We start from the raw sequence: 26,598 nt of genomic DNA, 5'->3' as shown, positions 1-26,598 counted from the left end.
AAAAAAATGATATCAACTTCAAAATATATACTTCATATTATAAAATAAATTAAAATAGAAAATCAGAGCATTGAACTTGGTTTCATGAATGAAGAAAAAATATTAACTCACATTCAAATTTTGAACAGTGGCAATATTATAAGATTCTGAGTTCTAAGATTCTTGAATTCCCAACATAAGTATATTGAATAATCTACTATACTTTTTTTAATTAAATTATGAAATTGATTTAAAAGTATTTGAGTTTGGAATTTATGAAAAAAAATATGAGTATTACGTTCATGTTTAATCATTCAAGAGCTAATTATGGAAAAAAAGCTATAAAAAAGGAGGTTAATAAAACATAAAAATTTGAAGTTGGGAATGAATCAAGACTGTTTGCAAAGTCCGAAGAGGAAAAGTTTATAAATAATTGAAAAACAATATAATTGATTATTTTTTGAGTTGGGGCACGTTCTCCAATGGCCCCTACTTAGATCTGGGCCAGCACGACGGCCGAGTTTCTTACGACGCCAAGTTTCACGGTGCAAATAATTGATAGATTTTGTTTAAGACGTGTTTGGAACTTAAAAAATAGGAAGGAACGAAAAATGAAATCGCTCATAATTTACTTACGTTGTTTGGATTAAGTGAAACTAAGAGGGGAAAGGTAAATATGAGAGTATATAGGATGGAAAATATATAATTAAATAAGAGATTTTATTTTTTTAATAATTGAATGAAAAGCATAATCCATTCAAAATATGTACATGTGAGATTTGTATTTGTGTCTTTTCTCAGTTCTCACTACTATTCTTAATTTTCTTCGTATTTATCATGACTTCTAAACACAAAATAAAATTTTAAGTCTTTCTTATTTTCATTTTACTATAACGTTTTTTAAAAGTTCAGCTTCCCTCATATTTTCCAATTTTTTTGGGGTACCAAATTGACCAAATTTCCCTAGAGATTTGAAGCAAATTTACAGATCCATTCGCTATGCACGAGCACTTAGAACTCTAAGCCCATCATTAAACGAGCCTATGTGACCCACTTAAACATTTGGGCTAAGGTACGGTTTGTCAGAGCATAGCTAGATTTATTACAAGTTTAGTCTCCACAAATATTAGTGAAAGCTCTCTCGCCAGAACCTTCCCTTGGTAAGATATGCCATCTTTACTGACTACTCAGTAGACACGTTGTCCTTGAACTGTTAGCCGTTTTGCATAAACGATAAACATATCCCCCACTGATATCTCCCTGACACAGGTTCTGTTCTCATGGTTATGTTCATTTTTGGCCCTGAACATCAGCCTGGTTCTGCAAGAGTTTCTAAAGAATTAAGCCCAATTAATTCTCCTTTGAAGCGGCCCCACTTCTCTCTCACATAGGTGATTCTTTTATTAAGAGTAATCCCGCATTACTCATTCGGAATCTCAACGATCCGATTTCACAGAATCATTAAAAGCTCTAAGCTTAACCTCGTACGGGAGTCACTGTTTAATATTTAGGAATAGGATTAGGGGTTTTCCCCCACAGTGACCTCACACAAAGCCATTGACAATTAGGTTGTCCCTTTGAACCAAGATCTTGGGATCTCCAGTCATCATGGTTGGGTTTCCTTTGCCTTGGCTTTATTTGACATGGGCTTTAGCCCCATTCCTTTGGTTGTCTTCTCTACTTGGTCCCTATTTAACCCTTTGGTTAGCGGATCCGCAATGTTCTCTTTGGACCTAATATAGTCAATACTAATGATTCCAGATGAGAGAAGTTGTCTAATGGTATTATGTCGTCGACGGATATGTCTAGACTTACCATTATACATCACACTATGTGTCCTACCAATAGCAGATTGGTTATCACAATATACACATATTGCAGGCATCGGTTTTGTCCAATTAGGAATATCCTCCACAAAGTTCCTTAGCCATTCGGCTTCTTCCCCACATTTATCCAATGCAACAAACTCAGATTCCATCGTGGATCTCGTTATCACAGTTTGTTTGGAGGATTTCCAAGATATGGCTGCACCTCCCAGAGTGAATACATAACCACTCGTGGCTTTTGAATCTTGAATATCAGATATCCAACTTGCATCAGTGTAACCTTCAATTACCTCGGGATATCTCGTATAGTGTAGACCATAATCACGAGTGAATCGTAGATATCTCAATACTCTTACGATTGCTTTCCAGTGTTCAGCACTTGGATTACTCGTATAACGAGCTAGTCTACTCACGGTGTAGGCTAAATCCGGTCTCGTGCAACTCATCAAGTACATGAGACTGCCTATCACTCTAGCATATTCAATTTGAGAGATGCTTTCACCTTTATTCTTAGACAAGTGTTGACTAATGTCTATGGGAGTTCTCGAGACTCCAGAATCGTTATTTCCAAACTTGTCTAGAATTTTATCAACGTAGTGTGTTTGATCCAGTACAATCCCATTGGGTGTTCGGGTAATTTTGATCCCCAGAATTACATCAGCAATTCCCAGATCTTTCATATCGAACCTTGAGTTCAATATATCTTTTGTGGATTGTACCATACGATCATTACTCCCCACTATGAGCATGTCATCTACATATAAACACAGAATCACATACCCATGTTCAGTGGTTTTAATGTACACACATTTGTCACACTCGTTGATCTTAAATCCATTTGACATCATGACGTTGTCAAATTTCTCATGCCATTGCTTTGGGGCTTGTTTAAGGCCATAAAGCGACTTGACAAGTTTACAGACTTTCTTTTCTTGTCCAGGTGCAATACAACCCTCAGGTTGATTCATATAGATCTCTTCTTCGAGATCCCCATTAAGAAAGGCTGTTTTTACATCCATTTGATGAATTTCAAGATTGTGTAATGCAGCAACGGCAATTATCAATCTAATAGAAGTTATTCTCGTCACGGGAGAATAAGTATCAAAGTAATCAACACCCTCTTGTTGTTTATACCCTTTGATTACCAGTCGTGCTTTGTATTTATCAATTGAGCCATCGACTTTCATCTTCCTAGTAAAGATCCACCTAGATCCAAGTGTTTTACTTCCAGGAGAAAGATCAACCAACTCCCAAGTGTGGTTTTGCATGATCGAGTCTATTTCACTTCTTATGGCTTCTTTCCATAAGTGACCCTCAACAGAATTCACGGCCTCTTTATAATTTAGAGGTGGACCCTCCAACATATAGGTGAAATAATCAGAACCAAATGATTTTTTGACACTTGCTCGCTTACTTCGTCTAAGTCCCTCAGACTCTATCTCTTCTTCGGACTCTTCATCATTATCTTGAGTTATTTCCTCAATATCCTCAAGAGAATGGTTTGATGAACTTGGTTCATCTTCCTTAGACTTATAAGGAAATACATGTTCAAAGAACGAAGCATTTTTAGATTCCATAATCGAATCATTGTGTATATCGGGGTTTTTCGAGTCATACACAAGGAATCTATATGCATTACTATGTTGTGCATATCCAATGAAGATACAATCTACAGTTTTTGGTCCTATCTTCATTTTCTTAGGAGCGGGAGCCATTACTTTGGCCAAGCACCCCCACATTCGCAAATATTTATAGGAAGGTTTCTTTCCTATAAATAGCTCAGACGGAGACTTATCCTCCTTCTTTCGGGGTATCTTGTTCAGAAGATAATTTGCAGACAAGATCGCTTCCCCCCACATTTCTTGGGGTAACCCAGAACTTAACAACATCGCATTCATCATCTCCTTGAGAGTGCGATTCTTACGTTCGGCCACGCCGTTTGATTGGGGAGAATAAGGTGGAGTGACTTCGTGAATAATTCCATGTTGTGCACAAAAAGTACCAAATGGTTCAACATATTCACCTCCTCGATCACTTCGCACTTTCTTAATCTTCTTATTGAGTTGATTCTCAACTTCCAATTTGTATATGGCAAATTTCTCAATTGCTTCATCTTTGCTTTTAAGCAAATATACGTAACAATATTTTGTACAATCGTCAATAAAAGTCACAAAATATTTATTACCACCTCTCGTGGGCATGAACTTTAAATCACATAAATCGGTATGGATTAAATCGAGAGGTTCATTACTTCTTTCAATACTATGAAATGATGTTCTTGTTAATTTTGCTTCAACACAAATTTCACATTTATGATTTGAGTCAATATTAAACTTTGGAATACACTCCAAATTAATCAATTTTCTCAGTGTGTCATAATTCACATGACCTAGTCTACCATGCCATAAATTAGACGACACAATCATATACGAGGAAGAAGAAGCTTTATTAATATCTTTTGCCTTGATGGCCATTACATTCATTTTGACCATGCCATTCTTGACATAGCCCTTGCCCACATACATGCCATTCTTAGACAATACAAGCTTTTGAGATTCTAAAACCATCCTAAACCCATTGTTATCTAGCACAGTCCCAGAAATCAGATTTTTCCTCATATCAGGCACGTAGAGCACCTTGGTGAGCTTCAATTCCTTCCCAGAGGTCATCTTCAAGAAGACTTCACCTTCCCCCTTGACTTCAGAGGTGGCAGAGTTGCCCATAAATAACCTCTCTCCATCTCCAGGTAGCTCGAGGGTGGAGAAGGAATTCTTATCAGTGCAGATGTGGCGGGTTGCTCCAGTGTCCAGCCACCACTCCTTCGGGTTAGAGTCAACCATGTTGACCTCGGAGACCACAGCAACGAGGAGGTCATTATCATCCTCCATAACATTGGCCTCCTTGTTCTTCTTCGGCTTTCTACAATCGACAGCTCGGTGACCGACGTTGTTGCAATTGTAGCATTTACCAACAATCTTTTGTTGGCCCTTCTTCTTGAACGTCCCACTCTTGACTCCAAGCTTGTGGGCGGGCTTCTTCCCCTTCGAGTTCTCGCCATGTTCGACGACGTTAGCTCGCTCGGAGACGGTTCTAAGTCTCCTATCGGATCCTCAGTTGTCTTCTTCGATTCGGAGGCGAACAACCAAGTCCTCAAGACTCATCTCCTTTCGCTTGTGCTTAAGGTAGTTCTTGAACTCCTTCCACCCAGGTGGTAACTTCTCTATCACGGAGGCAACTTGGAAAGACTCGCTAATGGTCATTCCCTCGGCTTGAACCTCATGGAAAATGAGTTGAAGCTCTTGGACTTGACTCACAACGGTCTTTGTGTCCACCATCTTGTACTCAAGGAAGCGACCCACAATATACTTCTTTGAGCCCGCATCCTCGGTTTTGTACTTGCGATCCAACGAATCCCATAGCTCTTTAGAAGATACTTTAGAGCTATACACGTTGTATAAAGAGTCGGCGAGACAATTTAACACGTGGTTTCGACAAAGATAGTCGGATTCGGTCCACCCCACATAGGCCCGAAGCACTTGTGGGTCGGCTTCACCCTCTCGAGGAGTGGCCGGAGGATCTTCGGTTAAAAACCGTGCAAGTCCGATGGTTGTCAAGAAGAAAACCATCTTTTGTTGCCACCTTTTGAAGTTGAGTCCGTCAAACTTCCCAGGTCTCTCGGCCGGCATCACCGTGGGAGGCCCTCGAGCCACGCCCACGTTTGAACCATCAAGGCCCAAACCCGCCATCGGTTGAACAAGACCCGCGGGTCCGTTCCCGGCCGTAGCCGCCATCGAGCCTTGTCCCAAAGTCACAGGGATTTGGCCGATGGTTATCAAGTTAGGCGGGGTGTTCACCACGGAGGGGTTGTCCCCAACGTTCCCTCCAAGATTCATATTCATCGAGTCGTTGTCGTTCACGTTAGTCATAATTTCTACACAAGAAAAATCACAAGTCAGTAAATTTAAAACAAATCCGAAAACAAATCGGAAACAAAGATTGGAAATAAATATTTTTCCTTTCTCCACGCAACCTGTCTTTTGAGCTAAAAAGCTTCAAGATTGTTAGCAATATATTATAGTGATATTGAGGTAAATAAAAGACAAATTGCATGCATGGAAAAGTACACGTAAAATAAATTATAAAAAACCCGGTTACACCTTTTGAACTAAGAACCGGAAAACAAAAAATAGATCGGAAAAGTCGAGGCCCGTTGGACGGTTTCCTTGAAGCTTTTTATCGCTCTCCCACAGGTGCTGGAATTCGTGAGCGAAAGCCTCCCAGGATACAACGACTTCAGAGGCAAGGTGAGCACCAACCACTTGACTCTCTCGGCGAACTAGAACCTGCGAGAATACTATCACCAAGACAAAGAATATTTTCTGGGAACGAGAGAGAATTGGGAACAGTGGGGAATATATGGAATTTTCGAGTTGAGCTGAATGAGAGCTTAGGACCTCTTATATAGGCCAAGGCAAGCGAATTTGAACCAGCCAGAAAAACGCCCAGCCTTAAAGGAGTTTAATGCTCCTAATGAGGCCATTAACGCACAGTTACAAGCCAACGTTAATCCTCCAACGTTCGCTCCTAATGAGGCCATTAACGCACGACGTTAATCCTCCAACAGCCTTCATGGCGCATTGATACACGGCTTCATGTTTAATTCCCAACCATAACGTGCATCATGAGGAATTAAATCATTAAGAAGTGAAATTTGTAGTAAAAAGAAAGCCCGAGACCGAGACAATTCCCGAAAGCCGAAACCCGAAACCCGAGCCCGGCCCGGCTCGGCGGCGGCGGCGGCGCGTGTGTGTGTGTGTGTGCGCGCGCGCGAGGGGTTAAGAGATAACCCACCCACACTCTCCTCTCTTGCACTTGCTTGACCACTAAAGAGAGAGGATAGTATATAAACACTACCACAACACACATCCCCAACCAATGTGGGACTCTTGGTTTCACTTCCACAACACAACAACAATTATGTTTCTTTAGCCTACTTTGAGCATCAATTTCTCATTCATCTTAGGTACGATTTTGGCAAACAAATATTCGATTTTATAGCCCTCGTTACAAGGAATCCGTATCACTTGGAATTATTCAATTCCGATGAGTGGAACCCACTCAACTTGTTGCCACAAATCAGCCATCCACATGATAATAAATAAAATTTATTAACCACATTCCAACAGACACTAAATCTGCTTTTGTTAATAGCTATAGTTATATTATAATAGTTTACCAAATACTTATGTGCTTTTGAAAACAACAGCTTTTTTTACAACAGATCTATAAACACTTTTTTAAAACAATTACGTCAAACGGAGCGAATATATTGTGAACAATTTTACCCTCTTCTTTTTTTATACATTTTTCTATATTTTTCTTAGATTCTCATATATGTCAACAAATCTTGGCTTGTTTGACGATTTTTTTCTTAAAAAACTCCACCACTGTTTGAACTTCTTCTCTTTTAATATATCAAAATAATTAAAAATCTAAAAGACTTTCTCTTCATTTTCACGGTTTCTTTTTCACACACACACACACTCTCTCTCTCTCTCTCTCTCTCTCTCTCTCTCTCTCTCTCTCTCTCTCTCTCTTCTCGAGCTTCTCTTTGAAACGCATTTGGATGAACTCGTCTTTGTCTCTCCACCGCACCTTTCTCTTTGTCTCCACCACGCCATGAAGTACGTGACCACGCCATGAAGTGATTTCTGATTTCTATTCGTCTTCATTTCTTCTCCACCAAAACACGCAACTTTCTCTGAACTCATCTTCGTCTCCATCACGTCTTTCCCTTCGTCTCCACCACGCCATGAAGTGATTTTTGATTTCTCTTCGTCTCCATTTCTTCGCCACCGAAAATGACGAACAAACCCCAAGACCTAAACTCAAACCCTAAAATAAAAAATAAAAAAGTGGCCAATAAACCTGAACCCTCGTCGAAGAAAACTGAAAACCCACCCAAAACATGTCCAACGACAAAGATTTCGTCCCTGGTGCGTAGAATTCATCGCGTCTTGATTCCCAGCGCTGATGGTTCAAACCCAACCACTGTCAAGATGTTTTGTCGTTCAAATCCAAGCGTTGTGAAGAGGAAGATGAAGTCGCCAATATCAAAATCGCCGAAGTCTGCAGCGAAACGAGGGAAGATAGATACCACTGGCGAATATGAAACCGATTCCGTGGACGATTTCATCGTCAAAAAGCCAGCGGTTAAACTTAATCCTAAAAAGTCCTCTGGTAAAAAACAAAAGGCTAGTGATTGATTTTTTATTTTGTCGAATCTATTGTTGTTGGGTTTAACAACAACAGATGAGTATTCGGTAATATTTCATTGTGCATCAGAAGTGAATCATATAAATTAACTCAATAGTTTAATAAGTTGGAATGCAAAAATCAATTTGGCGCTAATAAGTTGTTAATTTGTTTATTTTAGAGAATCTGTTGATGTTTATGTTGATTTTGGAGAATCTGGGTTTATTTTGATTATGAGTTTGGTGTCGTTGGTGAATCTGTTGATGTTGATGTTGATGTTGATGTTGATTTTTGGCGAATTTGGGTTTGTTTTGATTCTGGGTTTGGTGATGTTGGTGAATCTGTTGATGTTGATGTTGATTTTGGTGTAAACAATCGGCTGGTTTATTGACATTGATGTGAATAAATTAGTTGGTTGATTGACATTGATGTGAATAAACTAGCTAGTTTATTGACATTGATGTTGATAAACTAGCAGGTTTATTGACATTGATGTGAATAAACTAGAAAGTTTGACATTGTTGCTTCAACATTATTGACGTTCTAAGGTATTTTTTTTTTTTGTCATATAGGGATGGACTAGAATCCCGGACGAAGACCAAATCGTCGGGATTACATTCAACTTTTTGGGCGGTATTCAGAAGTTAAATGAGATCATCAAGAAATAAATATCTGAGGAAGAGGAACATATATTCAGGCAGTCTTGTTTTGAGCATTTCTTTAACGTTCCCGAGATAGCCAATTCTTCAGCGATAGTCAACCACATTATATCGTGGGCTGGACAGTACAATGACTTATCTTCTGAGGCGTTGTTTTTTGAAATTGGCAGTGAACCTCGGTCATTTAGTAAGGAAAATTATGCGGAGATTACCAGGTTGCGGTTTGTTGACGACTACACAAAATATTCTTATTCGGAAGTTGTTAATGATCGTCTCTACGAAACTGCCTTCCATAAGGGTGCCTTAAATAAAAGGGACGTTGTGCAGTCCTTGGTCTCCGAGGGCGAAGAATGGCACACTGAGAAGAAGGCAAAGTTTAACATACTATATTTTTTGTTGAACGTGCTCATCCCCGACGACTCGAATTGTTAATAAATCACAGTATTTATTGGCACTGATGTCAATAAATCACAATATTGATTGAAATTAATGTCAATAAATTAGAGTGTTTATTGAAATTAATGTCAATAAATACTGTGATTTTAGGTTATTGGATATAACTAAAATATGATGTAAAAAGAGAAAGGTTGGGAGAAACACATACCTCCTGACTTGAAAAACTTCGGTCTCCCGTAATCTAACCGCACGAACTGCCCACTCACAATTGTCACCCGGACAAACGACGTGGAGATAATTCTTACAAGAACTCTTTGTCTTGAATGCAAAGTGTTTACTTATCGCATACATGGTCAACTGCTTCTTCAAGGCGAAGTTGGTAGCGTATAGAGCTTCTAGCTCAACTTTGATAGGCGAGTTCAAATCTATCACTTCATTCTCCCCAATGTGCTCACGGACGGTCCTAGATGGTTTGGTAGGGGTTGTGGAGGTCGTTGTGTCGAGGGAGTGGAAGTGGGTTGAGGTCCCTGTGTAGAGGAAGGGGGCTGTGGATGTTGTTGTGTCGAGGGAGTTGGATGTGACAGTCTCTATGGCGGGGAAGAGGGCTATGATGCCAATGCAGACGACCGTTCAAATGTGTATTCTTCCAATCCAAGAGTGGACTGAGATGCAAACTCTTCAAATCTAGACTCCCCCTTGATTGGACTTGATTCCATGCAAGAAGTGGACGGCTGATTTGCTGCCTCATCAGGCGTTAACGTTAACTACCTCAATAACAAGATGAAAATTTGACATGTAATGGTCTCCGGCTCCTCAAATACAAGTAACTTTTGACATGGCTATCGTTTGTAATCTTTATTGGCAATGTTGAAAAGGTGTCTCATATTTGACCACAGTGAAATGAATGGACGGTACGACCCCATCTCAACGTCAAATGCGTCCATGAGATGTTGGTCATCAAAACCATCCGAAAGCACAAGTACAAACGATGCACCCTCCTTGTATACACATGGTTTAACCCATGTACCACTATGCTTGACATATACTAAAATATCACTCATTACTGCATTAAAACAATGTAATCGGGATGTTAATTTTTTTATTTTAAACGTTTAAAATTCTTTTATAAAGATTTAAAATCATAACAAATTTTTTTTTTTAAAATGTCAAGGTTTATTGACATCGTTCCAAATTTATTGACATCGATGTCAATAAATCTTCAAAGGATTTTCCCATACTCATTGAAGATTTATTGACATTGATGTCAATAAAAATGCAATAATGTCAATAAATCTTAAAGGATTTCCCAGAATTTTCAAAAAAATTTATAGATTTTTCAGAATTTCAAGAATCGTTCCTTCATTGTATTTTAACTTCACAAACCACATAATTTCAACAACTAAAACGCTAGTAGAACGAAAAACTTTTTTCATGAAAACCTTTAAACCCTAAAGTGAAACTTACGAACTTTTTTCATAATGAAAGTGAACAAAAATGAAGGGAAATGAGAACAAACTTTCTTTCTTTGAGCATGAAACCATTGAAAAACGAGTTGAACGTGAGAGAGAGAGAGAGAGAGAGAGAGAGAGAGAGAGAGAGAGAGAGAGAGAGGCACGAGATAGGAGATGAAGAGAGAGAAGAACATGAGAAAGAGAAGAAATAGTGGAATAGAATACAATGAAAAAGTAAATACAATACAAAAGTCAAATAGTAATATAAAACTAAAATAAAATGTCAATAAAATTGAAGGTATTTTTGTACTTAAAAAGAAGAGGTAGTAATAATTTTAGATTAATTTGGACTTATTTGATTTTGATCCAAAACTAGTGGAATAATCCCCCTAAATTATGCTTCGGATTTTTTTTTTCTTTTACCATTTCATGTGAACAACGAATACTATCTAGATGTCAAAACAATAATGATTTAGCATCCAACCTCACAAAATATGTTGTCAGGATCAACTTAAGTACAGAACACTCAAACAAATATAACTACTGGTTCTTAGAAAAACAATGGAAAGATTTGAAAAACTGTTTATCAAAACCCAAAGAGAAATTCATCTCTGAATGTATGATCATCATCACAACCAGTCTCTATCTCACTCCTCAACCGAACCAGACACTCGTGAGATAGGTAAAAATTAAATATATGTATTTGTCAAGTCAATGTGGTCTCTTGCTTGAACCCTGTCAATGGCGTGGGACAATTCGAACTCCTTGTGCTCGAAATGAAGGACTCTCCGGTCATTCTCGAGGCTCAACCTCTCGTTGTCGAGCATGAGTCTCTCGAGCTCTCTGTCCTTGTTCCCGCAATACCTAAGCCACTAAAATCTCTGCCTCTCGAGCTCCAACGCCTCAGCCTCGAGCACCACTCTCCTCACCTCGAGCTCCTCCGGCCGATTCCTCACCTCAAATTTGATTTATATAAAAATTGTTCTGCGCAGGGAGATTTTGTTTTGGATGATATGTGACTGATATAGCTATATATTGCGATTAGGTATAAAACTAAAAGATCTATTGAAGATATACACTTCAAAAACCTAAATCACGCTATCGGCTAAGACAAAAACAATCACCGAAACATCTCTTCTTTGTTCACATGACAAGAATTCCTAGAAAAAATTCCGAGCATCAATATTCAATGTTGAGCAGGGCGTTATGAGCGTGGAGCATCCAGTCTTTAGCACAGATGAGCGCCTCGACAGTCTCTGGCCGCAGCGAGCTCCGGTAGCCATCCATCTGGTTGGGCTGCGTGGTAAACAGACTCCGGCGAAGCTGCCGATACTGCGACAGAGAGAATGTCCCTCGCCATCTTCGACAGCGTCGGGTACTTTGGCTTGTTGAGCCTCCACCACGCCAGCACATCAAAGTCGTGAACCCTCGCCAGAAGCGCCTCGTCCAAATACTGGTCCATCTCCGACTTCATCTTCTGGCTCGCCGTCTCCATTATGTACACGTCAAAGTCTGTCAGCCCGTTGTTCTCTGAAGACATCGGTCCAATGGGCCCGCCCTCTTCCGCAGCTGACCTGTTGTCGTCGTTCGTCGCGTACTCATCGAACAGCTCGTGGATTCCGTCGTCGACGACTTTGATGAGCTTCGCAGCTTCGTCGTCGCCGTAAAGCTTGTTGAAGCTGAACTCGACGAGCTTCATCTTGAACCGCGGGTCCATCGCCACCGCTGCCGCCAAAGCCAGGATGTTCTCCTTCCAGTACTGCTCCACCCTCTCCTTTGCCCGTCGCGCCACCGCCGTTGAGAACTCATCGGAGTCCTCGCTGCAGCGGGAGAGCTCGGATTGGATCTTCCACACCTCGTGGAAGAACGTGACGGGCGTTGTGGCTACGCCAGAGAGGATGGTGGCGGATTCGTGGAGGAGCTTGAGGTTGGAACAGAGAGTCTCGACGCGAAGCCAGTCGTTGTCAGTCGGAGCGACGGCCTTGAAGTCATTGTCGGAGGCGTCGAGCAACGCTCTGGTTTGAGGTCCACAAGTCGAGGGAGAGGCAGACCCGCCCGGGGATCGTGTTGATGAGTGTCATCAGGTTTTGCTTCTCCGCCAGATACGTGGCGACACAGTCACCCTGGACCGTGTTGAAGCTCAGCATCTGGAACCGAGGCTGGAGATTCCAAACGAAAGCGAGGAAGCCCGGGTGTTCGACGAGGTGGAGCGGGTAGTCGTGCATGATGATCATCCTCGCCACCTCATGCCGGCACCGGTCGGAGTCGAAGGGGACCACCGCGGCGGTCTCGTTTTTCCGGCCGCGGCGGCTGCCTCCGTTGGTGGTGGCGGCGGGGGTGTCGGGGCCGAGGCTCTTGCATTTGGCCATGTGGCGTTTCAAGTGGCTCGTTCCGGCGACTTTGGGGCCGGTGCTGTACGCGTAGCTCTTCTTGCACTCGTTGCAGAAGGCTCTGCGAGAGCCTTCGCTGACATCCTCGATGGTGAAGTAATCCCACACGATCGATGTTCCCTTCCTCCGCTTGCTCAAGGGTTCCGTTGTTGTGTCCTCGGACGGAGTCATTAGAAGCTTATCTGCCTCGAAGACCGACATCTCGTGGTGGCTCTCGGGGGTGGGCGTATGGGCTTGGCCTTCTTCTTCCACGTGGATGCTTTCCATTTGGTCCTCTCTGATGATATGGATGGATTCCATTGACTCTCCTCCGACCGATTCATCTTCCACGGTGACCATATGGTGGTGGTCGTCGAGTTTGACATGGTGTTCAGTCAAATCGGCGACGTGGTTGTGGTGGTGGTAGTGTTCTTCCGGGTCAGTGGCAATGTGGAGGTGGTGGTTTTCGGTCAGACCAGAGATCATGAGGTGATCTTCGACATGGTGGTTCATGGCCGTGTGGCGGTCGGGTTCACCGGAGATCATCTGGTGGTGTTCTTCCACCAGATGTTCGACCACCGTACTGTGGTCTTCAGGCAGGTTCTGGTCTTCAACATCGTGGTGTTCGAGCACGGCATTATGGTCTTCAACGTGGTGGTAATCAAGCACTGTATTGTGGTCATCAATGTGGTGGTGTTCGAGCGGGTTTTCGACCACCGTACTATGATCTTCGGGTAGGTTCTGGTCTTCAACATGGTGGTGTTCGATCGGGATTTCAACCACTGTATTATGGTCTTCAACATGGTAGGTGTCGACCACGGCATTATGGTCTTCAACGAGGTAGTGCTCGAGCACCGTATTGTGGTCTTGCTCGAGCACCGTATTGTGGTCTTGTTCGAGCGGGTTTTCGACCACCGTGTTATGGTGTTCGGGCGGGTCAGGGACAGCTTGGTCTTCAACCGGGGCTTCGGAGGCCATTTGCTCCTCCATCGGAGCGTCAAGCATTTGCTCGTCGATGTTCTCAGTGGCTACGATATCTTCTTCCACTGAATCAGCCATCTTTTTTCCTTAAAAAAAAAAAGTTCAACTTAAAGTGTTAAATCCTGCTTCAACAGCATGTATAAAACAGGTATGGTCAGTCGGACAAAATAGTCTCTTAATACGAAAAAAAGAGCTTCAAATAGAGAAGACAATGAACCATCAAAACATGTTTGTTAATTAAAATCAAATTCGATCATTCGCAAATCAGTATTAACTCAAACATCTGCGAATAGTTTTAGTGGTTGGAGTATACGATACACAGCATTAGATTTGATTATTTGAAGGAAAATATTTAACGTTAATAAATTATTCATTTTTTTTAGTCCTTTTCAAAGCAACAAATTGCAAATACATGTTCACTGGTTCTAAAGAAAAGTAAAACTGATTGACTTCGTTTGCAATTCGGTAGTACCAACGCATAAAAACTGTAACGAGCTCTATTATTTAAACTTTAAAGCAAGGAATATACTAAACTAAACACCAACGAGGCAAAAACATATAGATCTAAATTTTAGTAAATAAATAATAATAAAAATTAAAGAAAGCTTGGGCCTTTAGGAAGAGAGACCGAAAACAACCCAGAAAACAAGCCCAGACCAAAGAAACAGCCTTTACGTTGTTTAAAGCAAGGAATACACTAAACTAAACACCAACGAGGCAAAAACTTATAGATAAGTTTCAGTAAATAAATAATAATAATAAAATTTAAAGAAAGCTTGGGCTTTAGAGAGAGAAACAAAAAAAAAAACCCCCAGAAAACAAGCCCAACCAAAGAACAACGTGTCTCGGATATAACTTACACTGGTTCGACTTCGAATTCTATAATTATGCTTAGATAGAATTCTCATGACTGGTATTTAAATTGAAAAGATTCAAATATGACTTCATTCAAACTACGATTCAAGGGATATTAGTCCTCTTCTTCTACGATTAAAACCATGGGGTGAGGATATCTTGATACAACTCACATTCGATGAATTCTTCGGGATTATCTTCCATGCTTCTATTTATATCTGTGATTTTATTTATATGAAGTATATATCATGCCAGAAGAATCAATCTTTACATGTAAACAGATAGCTTGGATTTCGAACAGTCAACGAACAATTACAATTTAAAGACGACTTTCACCGAAAACTCTAATGCGAAAAAGCCCACACAAATAATAACCGAAAGAACAAACACCAGTACGATAATATTAGAGTTAAAAAATTAGGGACTTTTTATACCGAAGAATCGGAGACGAAAGCTCAAGAGAGCGAGGAGAAGGAGACGAATCGGAGGCAGGAGACCGATCGCCGATGTTCGGAGGCGACGGAGATTCGTCGATCGAGATCTAGGGTTACGGCGCGATAGAGAGAGATTTGAGATTTGGGCTTGGGCTTTATTTTGGCCCTTTCGAATCTCTAGCCCTTTCTTTTGGACTTGAGAGTTGAGACTTTTTTTTCCTAATATTTTTGGACTTGTCAGTTAATAACTATGGTCCAATAATGTTGTAAGTTTTATTATTTAACCCTTTATAAGTAGTAGAAACGCCTCCCACTGAGCAGCACTATAATATAAAATTATAAAGGGAAATTGTCCATTTACCACAAATTTTATAACATTTTCCCACTTTTTAGGGCGGCGCAAAAAAACCGTAAAAACCGTAAACCGGACCGGACCGGTGATTTTTAAACCGCCGGTCCGGTTTAAAACGGTTTTTTTTTTCCCCGGTCCGGTCCGGTCCGGTTTACTCAATGCAAACGGTCCGGTCCGGTTTTTTTTTTAAAAAACCGTTAAACCGGACCGGACCGGTTTATTTATAAAAAAAATATTAAAAAAATAAAAAAAAAATTAATTAATGTCCAATTAGCCAAATTAGGTATTTGTGCATGTATTTAACTCCCATATATGACTATATGTTTGTGTTTTGGTGGAAAATTAATGGTTTTTTTTATAAAAAATTATGTAAAACGGTTCAAAACGGTCCAACGGTCCAAAACGGTCCGGTCTAAACGGTTCAAAACGGTCCAAACGGTTCAAAACGGTCCGGTCCGGTTTAGATGATTTAAAACGGTCCGGTCCGGTCCGGTTTTTACAGATTTTTGGTCCGGTCCGGTTTGGGTTTTTTTGAACCGTTTTGAACGGTCCGGTCCGGTTTTTTGGCCGGTTTTGGACCGGACCGGACCGTGCACAGGCCTACCACTTTTCACCAAAAGATTAATTTGGCCCAAAATGCCACCGATATGCAGGGCCGGCCCAAACTCACCGGGGGCTCTATGCGATTCAATATTTTGGGGCCCTATAATACTAATAAAAATTTAAATTTTCAGGGTAAAAATGTAAATTTTTAAAAAAAAATGGGCCAAAAGTGTAAAATTTTTGGGTAAAAAATGTAAATTTTCTTAAAAATAGGTAAAAAAGTGTAAATTTTTTGGGACCCATCCACATATGGGGCCCTAGGCCTGGGCCTAGCCCGCCTTAGCCCAGGGCCGGCACTGCCGATATGTCAACAATGTTGACATCTAATAGTGAAGGACAAAAATAGATGTCAACAGATGCTGGTATTTTGGGCCAAATTTGTCTTTTGGTGTGAGAAAATATTATGAAATTGGTGACAAATAGAGCAATTTCTCAAATGCACAAAAAAAACATCTCTTGGTACTGCATTCAAATTAACGTCATTAAACTTGGCCTATAGGTATGATGTTTCCGGACTACCAGATTAAAGTAAAATCTATAAAGAACTCCTTAGTTGTTAACCCGTTTATAAGATTAAATGAAATGCGGTTGCAGTACCATTTATTCGGCTCTTTAATGCTAGCCAGCCATATCCAAATATTGTTATTTTAATTCATGATATCCGTTAAATAAAAGAAAGGTTAAGAATGCTAAGCCCAAGATACATCGGAAAACTTAGAGTAAGAAAATATTAGTCAGCCGAAGACTCACCGTATTATTAAAAATTGTATCATGGTAAGATTTCATTAACCGTAGTAATCCATCTTTTCGTATGGTTCAGTTCTTTAATGCGGAGAATAATGCAGTTCACCATTCTTAGTTAATGCCTATATAATGCATGATCGAATGATTGTGGCGAAGGGACTATTAAAGGAACGTATCTTATGAATTTGACAATATATAAAGATATGGATATTTTATCTAGAACTAAAGCATCTATAGCGTATAAGATACTTGTAGAAAATACTCTATATTATGGTGTTCTCAATACAATTGTTGAATATAAACTAGTTCTTAGTCTGCAATACATAGCACCAAAGACTGACTATTAAACTTTAGTAAACCGGGAATACTGATACCATCAATACAATAAAATACGGAAAGAAGCCTATTCCAAGAGAACTCTTAACATTAATCAACTTTCCTTTAACACTTTCATCATCGGGCTCTCTCTTTCAACTATAACGATAGAATGACAAGAACTCATATTAAACAACCAGAATAACACGTTAACTCATATTAAAGTATTAAACAACTAGAATGATTAACTCATACCAAGTTATAGTAGTTGGAGATTTGAACACTTATAGTAATATGCTTAATGTGTTTTGCCTTTTATTTAAATTTTTCTTTTCTTTTTTACCTTATTATTGTTTTCTTCTGAATTCTTCTTCTCAAACCTCTCAACAATATCTCTCTCGAGTTCTTCTTCATCTCTCTCTCTCTCTCTCTCTCTCTCTCTCTCTCTCTCTCTCTCTCTCTCTCTCTCTCTCTCTCACTTACCTCTAAAAAAAGCAAGAAAAAGGACCACAACAATGAAGAGAAGAAAAGATGATGCTCGGCTCCATTCTACAGTTTATTAATCTTCTCCTTCATTCTCCTTCACCGAAGCTCATGGCGACTTATGCGCATTTTTTGAAGAAAACTTCGTAAGCAACACAATAACCCTCTTTAATATCCATTCGGTGTCACTGAACGAATGGGGTTCAATCTCTACAAACTGGGGAATTTCAATCTCTAGTAGTGTAAACCCAGTCATTTAGGCCCAATTGAATTGCCGACGTTCGGCCAAACAAGCCTTGAAAAATTGGATCGGCTAAAGGCCAGGCCCATTAGACAAGGAAATGGAAAGATTCAACTACTCGGGCTCGATAGCAAAGACAAGATTGAAACAGCTCGACGAAATCAAAAAGGATTTTTAAAAGGGCACTGTAGTTTAGTAGCCATTTTGAAATATTGAATTTCATTTTAGCCAACGTTTCGTTAATATTTGGAAATTAGCCACTAAAATTATTAACTAATCAAAAGAGACAGAAATACCCTTTGACCAATTTTAACTAAAAATAAATAATTTTTTAAATGACTACAATTTATTGATGACCATTGAATAACTAAATGCTCAAAATAAGCCATTATTTTTACTTAAATTAACGAATATAGAGAATCATAGTAAAATTATACAACATCATTTTTTCCCGAAATTTTAATTACAGATCAGCATTCAAAATTGAAGGTTAATAATAGTTAATAGTTGTTAATATTAGTAAATAGTTGTTAAATATTAGTTAATACTTGTTAGTAATAGTTAATACGTAATAATATTAGTTAATACTTGTTAGTATTATCAGCGTCTGCTCTAGAATTCCAGTTCTGCCAAGCGGTCTCCGATGGGACGCGTTAATGAACATGGTGGCGATGATGGGTGCCCGTTCTTCTTCTCGGTAAAATCCGATCGTCCCTCAACGTCAAATCCTATCAATGGCTGAGATCCTTTAAACTCCGCAGCAATGAAGCTCATGTTCACGTGGCTTTGGTAGAAGTTCCCGAGGTATTCGTTGCTGAAACGCTTACCGTCAAAGAAGGCTCGGGCCTTGACTTTGTCGTAGTAGACGTGGATCTTGTGGTTACGGTTTTGGAGAACGATGTTGCGTGCGAGGTTGTAGTTGAAGTTGGTTGCGACGGCGGAGTCGGAGAGGTTGAAGACAATGAGTCTGGTGTCGTCGGCGTGAAATCTTATGGCGCGAGGAAAAAATATGGCGTGGTTTATGGCTTTGCATTTGAGAGAACGTGGTTAAGAGAGAGAGAGAGAGAGAGAGAGAGAGAGAGAGTAAATATTAACGTTTCCTAAAAAATAGAATCTCAATCAGTATGAATAGAGAGAGAGAGTGAGAAAGAGAGAGAGAGAGAGAGAGAGAGAGAGAGAGAGAGAGAGAGAGAGAGAGAGAGAGAATGAGTGAGAGATCCTACGAATAAGGAATTTAAATTGGATTTTTTATTTTAAAAAATGTAATTAACTAATTAAAAGGGTAATAACGGTATAAAAATATGTCACGTAAGCTATTTGGCTATTTGTTTAACATTTTATAAAACATGGCTAGATTGAAATTCACACGTTTGAAGTGGTTTAGTTATTGATAAATCTCTTTTTAAAACCGCTGTATTTATTTCAATATTATAGCTATTGTGTTTGAAAGTGAATATTAACGTGCAAATCTCATTAATGAGTTCTAACGTTGATATTATGGATATAAATATGTAAGAGATATTAAAAAATGGACACATTTTCTGAGAGAGAATCAATACAAGATTCTAGAAAATTTTCTTTTTTCATATTTCTTTCTTGTTCAAGTTTCATACTGCATTCTCGTTTAAGAAGATTTAACCCACTTCAATGCAATAACTCAAATATTACTCTGATAATATTCGTGATTGTTGACCTCAACGATTTTTTCACCGTACAAGAGCTTTTTTTTTTAAAAGAATTTATAATTGAGAGTTTTGATAAGTGAAGGTCAAAAAGTGCCTGATGTGATAATATCCCTTGTAAAAACGGAATGGTACGGACCGATGACAATGTAAAGCAATGTTACGGTTTTCTACCAAACCAAACCTTCCAACGTTCGTCTTATCGCACGTACACTCCAAAGTCCTCCTCTACCCTTACTGCTACATACGAGATCGAAGACAACTTTTGCCAAGTTTGACACAACATTAATGCAAGCGACAGAAGATTCTTACATTTTGGGAGGATGGCAATGTTTTTATTTTGCAGAGTCTTTATGTACAACAACCAGCATAAATAAACGCGTTGAAAGAATTGCAGGTATCTAACACGTACAAGAGATAACACACGATGGTCCCTATTCAGTATTCAAAATAATTTGAATATGCCACACAAAAAAAAAAAAAAAGGGTGCAACAAAAAGTTGGAAAAACTAAACCAATAGAATTAATCCCAAGAATGCAGGACCTGATTACCTTGGACATGAAAAAAATTCACGAATTCCGTGCATTGTCTTCGATCATCATTCCTTTCAGACTCTTAGCTAACCACATAGCGGTCTCCCTTGGGGAGACCTTATCCTTCCCGAAAGGTCTCAAAACGACCGAGAGCTCCTCTAGTCTATTCTGCTGAAGAAGCTCAGCCGACAATTCTAATAGCCCTTCAAGTGCATCTGCTCTCTGCCTAAAAGACTTGACGTCCATAACTTCTTTAGCCGGAGTTTCCTCTTCCGCCGGAAGAGGCGGAGGAGGATTGGATTTGGTCGACTCCGATGCATCGAGTCTTGGAGGTGGAGAAGTAACAGGGCTTTTGAGTTCTGTCTCCTTGGGAGTCGGGTGATCGGATGCGTTTGACTTCAAACTCGTTGCTTCAGATTTCATATCTATATCGTCTCTTACGACATTTATCAGCTTGCCGACATCTAAATTCTGAACACCCATCTCAACAGATTCAATTACGGGCTGTTCGCTCCCGACACGGAAACTGCTATGTCTTATGACATGAATGATGTCGTCAAAAGCCGGAGGAAGGTGCGGCCCTGATGGGCTTTCGGTTCGTGGACTTTGAACGATGGTTCCTTTGTTGTTCGGCTGCGAAACTTGTTGGGTTGGTGACACGGAAGGGGTAGCTTCGGAGAGTTTCGTACGGAATTCCCGAACAGTGAACTTATCATCGCCGCTAGAAACCGATGCGGAGTTTGATAGTGTTGCTGTTCCGGGTCTGCTCATGGGATTATCATCCTCTTTATGATCGGAGTTTTCTTCATAGCTTGGCTCCGGGAGTTCAATGGCTATGGCTGATATCGCGGGTTCCGCTGGTTTAAGATCCGATGCAACCGGTTTGGGGGTTTGGACCGAGCACGTAACAGATTGGCTGGCACTCTCGCTCGCGGAAGGAAAATGGCTTGCGCTTGAGCTGCGCGGTGGATGAGTCTCCGTAACATCAGGCTTTTCCGTCAGGTCGATATAAGGGGTTGTTGCATCGTCACAGAGCTCAAATCCCTGGATCGACACGGAGGATGAAATGGAATTACTGCTGTCTGTTTGCATTCCTTTAAAACCTTTGTTTTCTTGAGCCTTCTGAGGCTCCGGTATCACCTTCCTAGAAAAATGAGAGAGGTACCCATTGGGCACTTGAAGTGTGGGCTTGTCAGCTTCGCGGACTGTCTCACTCGTGCCTAGAACAGCACCATTGTTCGCGTCATTTGGACCGTCAAACCCGAGTTGCTTTGTTCGTCCAGGGAACATAGAGCGTTTAACCAGAGTCGGGGGCGTTCTTTGCCTAGACTTTGCAGGAAGTCCATCTTCAATGACATGCTTGACAGAGCCAGGTGTAGCCCCGTCGTATCTCAGCCTAGGTTTTGGTGAAGATTCAACGTTATGAAACTGCTGCAAGGACCAATATAAGATACATTAGGACCAGAAAAAATTCACATTGAACTTGAAAAGATCACAGAGGCACTAGAATACCTGATGCCTCAGAGGCGATGCGTGGACTCGCTTTGCAGACTCGGTGGTTGGCTTAGATGGCACGAGAGGTGGCGTGTCCGGATATGATTTAAGACCAGGGACCATGGGACAGAGCTTGGGAATTTTAGAAACTGTTTCAGTGGTTGTTTTTGGGGTTGATATGCCTACACCTTTGCTGCGATTGCCTCTCATCGGTGAACTTTCTCGAACTTTTCCTTCTTTTAGAGCCATCATTATATTTTTTATGGTCTTTGGTTGCTTTGATTCGGCATTAAATCTTTGCTCATTTTGGTGGCTTTGATTCACCATTTGGACAGGATGATTGATTGGTTCATGCTCATCTCTGGTACGATTGACGTGTCCAGTGACAAAATCCTCATCATCAACAGAAGCGAAGTCAGTTTCAGTGCCTTTGCTACCACAGCTCGGTACCGTTGTAATAGTGTTTTTGTCAGTTGATAACAAACTGTCTTTATCGCTGCTTGAGCTGGTACTGTTTTGGCTTTCAGCCATGCTTTTCCGTGAATCACGCACTGCAGGTCTAGGCTTATCTGGAGAAAATGTTGAACGTGAACTAAAACATGGTCTGTACTGACAAACATAAGGCTGCAAATAAGGGTGCTTCAAAATTTCGGACGCCTGACCATATTACAAAAGGATAAATGTTACAATAAGGTTCCGTCTCCACAAAAAATTCACTAGAATGTATAGCACAAGGAGAAATGCTTACGCTTGGTCGATGCTCAGGGTTCTTTCTAAGCATGCCCTTGATAAGTGTTTTTCTGCATTATGTTATTGTCATTCAATAAGACATTCAATATCTAAAATAACTTATGAAAATAATGAGCAGATGAATAGGAAGTTGCATTTGACACCTTTCTTGAATCATATTAAGCTTGTATATAGCGTCATAAGAGAAGACAATCTAATAAGTCATTCTTCTCACTATGAAGTTCCTAGTTTGGCATATTAGATTTTAAAATATTGATGACTGCATTGCTTGGAAACGTGCTCTGTATGTATATTATCTGCTTGCATTTTAATTTTAATTAGTATGATCTGAACCTCTTGTGCAGTTCAATTAGCATGTCAAATCTCGACATGTGCACTGTACTTCATGTTTTGTAAAAAGATAAGCCTTTTGGGTAGTTTCAGTTTTAAATAACTTTAGATCTTTTAGTGAAGCTCAGTTTTGAAAATGTTGTGATAGCTGTCCATGTGTTTGTAGAAATAATAAGTTGTATATAATTCGCTTAATTATTCATAATTTATGGTGATTCAAATTTAATTTAATCGAAATTTGTGTTGAACATTGAGAAAAAATAAATAAATAAATAAATTCCTCGAATGAAATTAAGGAGTTTGACAATTTATGAATGTTTTCTTTTATAACACAAATGTCCAATTTGTCCTTTTTTTTAAGGGCCATTTAATTCGTTTTGAATCGCTATAAATATTGAAAGTTTAGCAACATATGTACAATTAATGCTATAAATATGTATTGTTTTTTTTCCGTCTTTAATACATAAAAGGGCAGATTTCAAATTTATAATTTAGGGGTAACTTTGGTTGTGTTTTTTTAGGGGCAAACTGAAATAAGATTTATTGGGGGAAATGTAGTTTATCCTTCTACACAAATATTTTTTTGTAAATACGTGTATCTTGTATCTACAGGTCCAAGGGTCTGAGGTGCAGATGTCCAAAACCAATAATAGCAAGTCAAACCCAAGGCTGTGTTCATCGAACTAATCTACCCAGTCAGCCATTTCTTTTACTTCTGTTACTATTATGATTATAATTTGATATTTGTGCTCTAATATACCCATAGATAATAACAAAAATCAATACCTTAAAATCAGTGAGTAAAACTTACAAAGATGGGGCATAGCAAGAAGGCAAGGGGCCAATAGAGGAACGGTTTATCTTGCTTATCAATCCTGCCATATCCTGTAATCAACCAATTCAGTGTTGAAAATGACCTTTCAATATTGTTAAAATAAATGGCTGAAGAACTCACAAAGCTCTTTGAATTGTAGAGAAATGTAAATATATCAAGAACAAATCTGAAGAACTCACAAATGCTTTAAAAGCTGGGCGAAAAGCGGCCATCTCGTACATACAGCACCCTGGTCGTTAGCAAAGTAACTTAGCTGGTGACAGAGAATATATGCATAACACACACTCAAAGTGAAAGTTAATTGACCGACCTAGAGACCAAATATCAGATTTGAAGCCATAGGGAATATCAGCGAGCAATTCAGGACACATGTAGTTAGGAGTTCCGACCACCTGTGAGAATGTACAAAATCATGAACTCCATGGAGCATCTCAAAGCATCACCATAAGGGAATGACTTTCAAACCATCTAATAAATGTTTTGAGTTAGTTTCAGGCACAAGCAAGTACTCAAAACCCATTATCTATCAAGGGTATTTAGCCCACAGGTCATTTATGCCTCGCAGTAGAAAATGTGGAGAAGTGTCTTTGAAGATTTGATAGAACATACCGAGGAAGCCAAGTCATCTGCCTTTAGAGTCTTAGCAAGTCCAAAATCACCTGTACAAAAACCACACAACAAAACAAATTAAGCTAAAGACATAGTTACATAACCCCCTACAATATTATAATAAAATCTGTTTGAAGTTTTAACGTACCGAGACGAACATCCTGATCCTTTGTGAGAAAGATATTGGAGCACTGTGGATGACAACAAGCCAGACTTATTTTTAAAGCTTCGACACAGGTTATGCAAAAAAAAATGTATTTACGGAATGTCGTGATTGCATACTTTTAAGTCGCGATGCAGAACGAAATTCGAATGCAAGTACTCAACTGCCAACAATAGCTGTGTGAACCACTTACAGAGTTTCTGCACAACATTCGGAAATCAAACGCGAAAAGTCAACCATTTGTTTTTATCCCTACAAACACCTTTATCTGAAGTTTCGAACACCACCTCCTCCGGAAAATAGACCCCATTTGTTTTTTTCATATGTTCAGCCCTGATCCAAAACAGAAATTTGAGAACGAAAAAGGAAAAAAAAAATAATAATAATAATAATAGACTTATGAAATGTGCATGGAATTAAAATACAAATAAATAAAAAAATCAACGCACATGTCTCCTCCTTCGCAGTATCCCGTGACAATGCAAACATAACAACCCTGCAACACAAATTGCAAAACAGAACTCAGAAAAAAAAATAAAAAAAACCCACAGCATAGCAAAAGCTTTAGCATTGGGAATGTATCACATCACGAAGCAAAGAGTTTCCCAACCTTCTCAACCCAAGCCTCCTTAAATTCGACGATATAAGGGTGTTGAATCCGGGCAATGAGAGCCATCTGTCTTTGCAAATGTTCCAAAGAAATACATCATTACTAAAAGAAAAGAAAAACCTACACAAATAAAATATGTATTCCCGAGAAACGAAGCAAACTGAAAAAAAACCTACCTCTTGGTGGGCCGATCGCCGGCACCGTTCAGTTTGCCGTGCGAGTCTGATCTTCTTTAACACATACCTGAAAACAGAAATCCACAAAATTTTAATCATACTTTCACTTCGTACCAAATACCTGGTGATTGTGCATTGCACAAACACATATCGATATGCATAAATAATTACACCAATGTTGTATTCATTAAAGGACTTTGAACTTACCTCTTTCTCTCCGCCTTGTGGTGGACAAGAATGGCGGCTCCGAAAGCTCCGCGGCCGATCTGCTCCATGATCTCGTACTGATCCATCCGAGACTCCATAACTCTCCAGTCAAAGCTCAAAAAAAGGAAGAAAAGAAAGTGAAGGGAAAAAACAAAGCCGAAAAGGCTCAGGCCATTTCCAGAACTATGTCCCAGTCCCAGAGTTGCATCAAGCAATTCGATGTTTTTACTTCCATTCTTGGAATCACAAACCGAACCGAGTCAAAGTGAATCTGAAAATCGTAATGTGTGAGCTTGAGAAAAATAAAATTTCTCTTCTCTCTCTCTCTCTCTCGTCTCTTTCTCTCTCTCTCAAACTGTCTTAACACTTTAATTTTTAACACTCTTTTCTTCTTCACACCAATAATACTACTATAAAAATATTATTATATTAATCATTTCAGTTATCCAAATATCCAAGTAAGAAATACGGTTTCAGTAGTTCAGTTCAGTAAGAAAAAACATCTTTGAATGAATTCATTATTTGACCCATGAGAAATTATCAGAAATCTACCGCCTCAAACTAATTGCAAAAATAGCCAACATTCTAGAAAATTAATCCAAGTGTATATATTATTGGAGGGCTTACCATTGAACTAACTGCTTTTGTCCTCTTTTATCGTTCCTCAGTCCAAAATCAAATAGTTTTATTTATATGCCAGGCATGATTTTTTTTAATAATCCACCCCTCTAAAAAATTATGTTTGGTATTTTTTATATTTTAATTTTTTTTTATTTTATACACCCTCCCTAATAAAATTTCTGGCACCGCTATAATATCCTATTTGTTTCAGCAAAAAGCGTATCAAAGGCGTTTATTTCTAGCTATAATTTTTCTGATAGCTTATGGGTATGTTAGGTTCTATGCCGACACAACCAGCTGGTCCACTAGTATTAAATCTTTTACATTTTATATTACATTACATATATATTCACATATATTTAAATATATAATACATTGTATATATAACAAGATTTATTTGGTATTATTTTTATGGTACTCATTAATTACTTGTCTTGCCTCTTTCTTTCTTTTTTTTTTTTGCTAAAACTCGGATATAATTACGTTGAATAAGACGCTAGAAAGTTTGAAAGATTAGCAAAGAGTCAAACATATGGGAAAATAGACAAGGGAAATGTTTTTTTTTCAGAAGTATCTGCGTAATATTCAGTTAAGTTCATACCCCCTTTTTTTTCCCTACTAAACACGTAAATTTACAAACATAT

The 26,598-nt window shown here is 39.4% G+C and overlaps 1 protein-coding gene and 1 pseudogene across 3 annotated transcripts; both read right to left on the bottom strand.

Annotated features, from left to right (window-relative positions):
• Positions 1-11,220: 11,220 nt before the first annotated feature.
• Positions 11,221-15,346, bottom strand: LOC149381102 (zinc finger BED domain-containing protein DAYSLEEPER-like; annotated as a pseudogene). Its single transcript, XR_016293822.1, has 3 exons — positions 15,206-15,346; positions 12,622-14,002; positions 11,221-12,581 (listed from the first exon to the last, which is right to left on the bottom strand). The product of XR_016293822.1 is annotated as a zinc finger BED domain-containing protein DAYSLEEPER-like (transcript).
• Positions 15,347-19,913: 4,567 nt separating this feature from the next.
• Positions 19,914-25,910, bottom strand: NEK6 (serine/threonine-protein kinase NEK5). 2 transcript variants are annotated; one of them, XM_089630034.1, is made up of 14 exons: positions 25,334-25,910; positions 25,127-25,193; positions 24,951-25,016; positions 24,790-24,836; positions 24,628-24,673; positions 24,460-24,540; positions 24,326-24,368; positions 24,178-24,227; positions 23,879-23,960; positions 23,748-23,797; positions 23,545-23,618; positions 22,402-22,453; positions 21,672-22,310; positions 19,914-21,590 (listed from the first exon to the last, which is right to left on the bottom strand). In XM_089630034.1, the coding sequence occupies exons 1-14, from the start codon at positions 25,429-25,431 to the stop codon at positions 20,196-20,198; spliced, it is 2,790 nt and encodes a 929-aa protein (XP_089486160.1). In that variant the 5' UTR covers positions 25,432-25,910; the 3' UTR covers positions 19,914-20,195. The 2 variants fall into 2 exon arrangements, with proteins under 2 accessions (XP_089486160.1, XP_089486161.1); XM_089630035.1 differs by lacking the exon at positions 25,334-25,910 and having other exon boundaries at positions 24,951-25,020.
• Positions 25,911-26,598: the final 688 nt, after the last annotated feature.

The sequence above is a fragment of the Urtica dioica genome, chromosome 11 (assembly GCF_054948205.1).
Source record: "Urtica dioica subsp. dioica isolate 48M chromosome 11, U.dioica_male_clone48M_v1_H2, whole genome shotgun sequence".
NCBI classification, from domain to species: domain Eukaryota; kingdom Viridiplantae; phylum Streptophyta; class Magnoliopsida; order Rosales; family Urticaceae; genus Urtica; species Urtica dioica.
The sequence above is the reverse complement of the archived record's forward strand: the minus strand, read 5'-3'. Positions and strand labels throughout refer to the sequence as shown.

Coding starts and splice junctions, on each gene's coding strand:
- NEK6 (XM_089630034.1), bottom strand. CDS start 25,431: ATGGAGTCTCGGATGGATCAGTACGAGATCATGGAGCAGATCGGCCGC. Junction 23,798..23,878: donor ATCTGATATTTGGTCTCTAG/GTCGGTCAATTA, acceptor GCTAACGACCAG/GGTGCTGTATGTACGAGATG. Junction 22,311..22,401: donor ACCCTGAGCATCGACCAAGC/GTAAGCATTTCT, acceptor TAATATGGTCAG/GCGTCCGAAATTTTGAAGCA.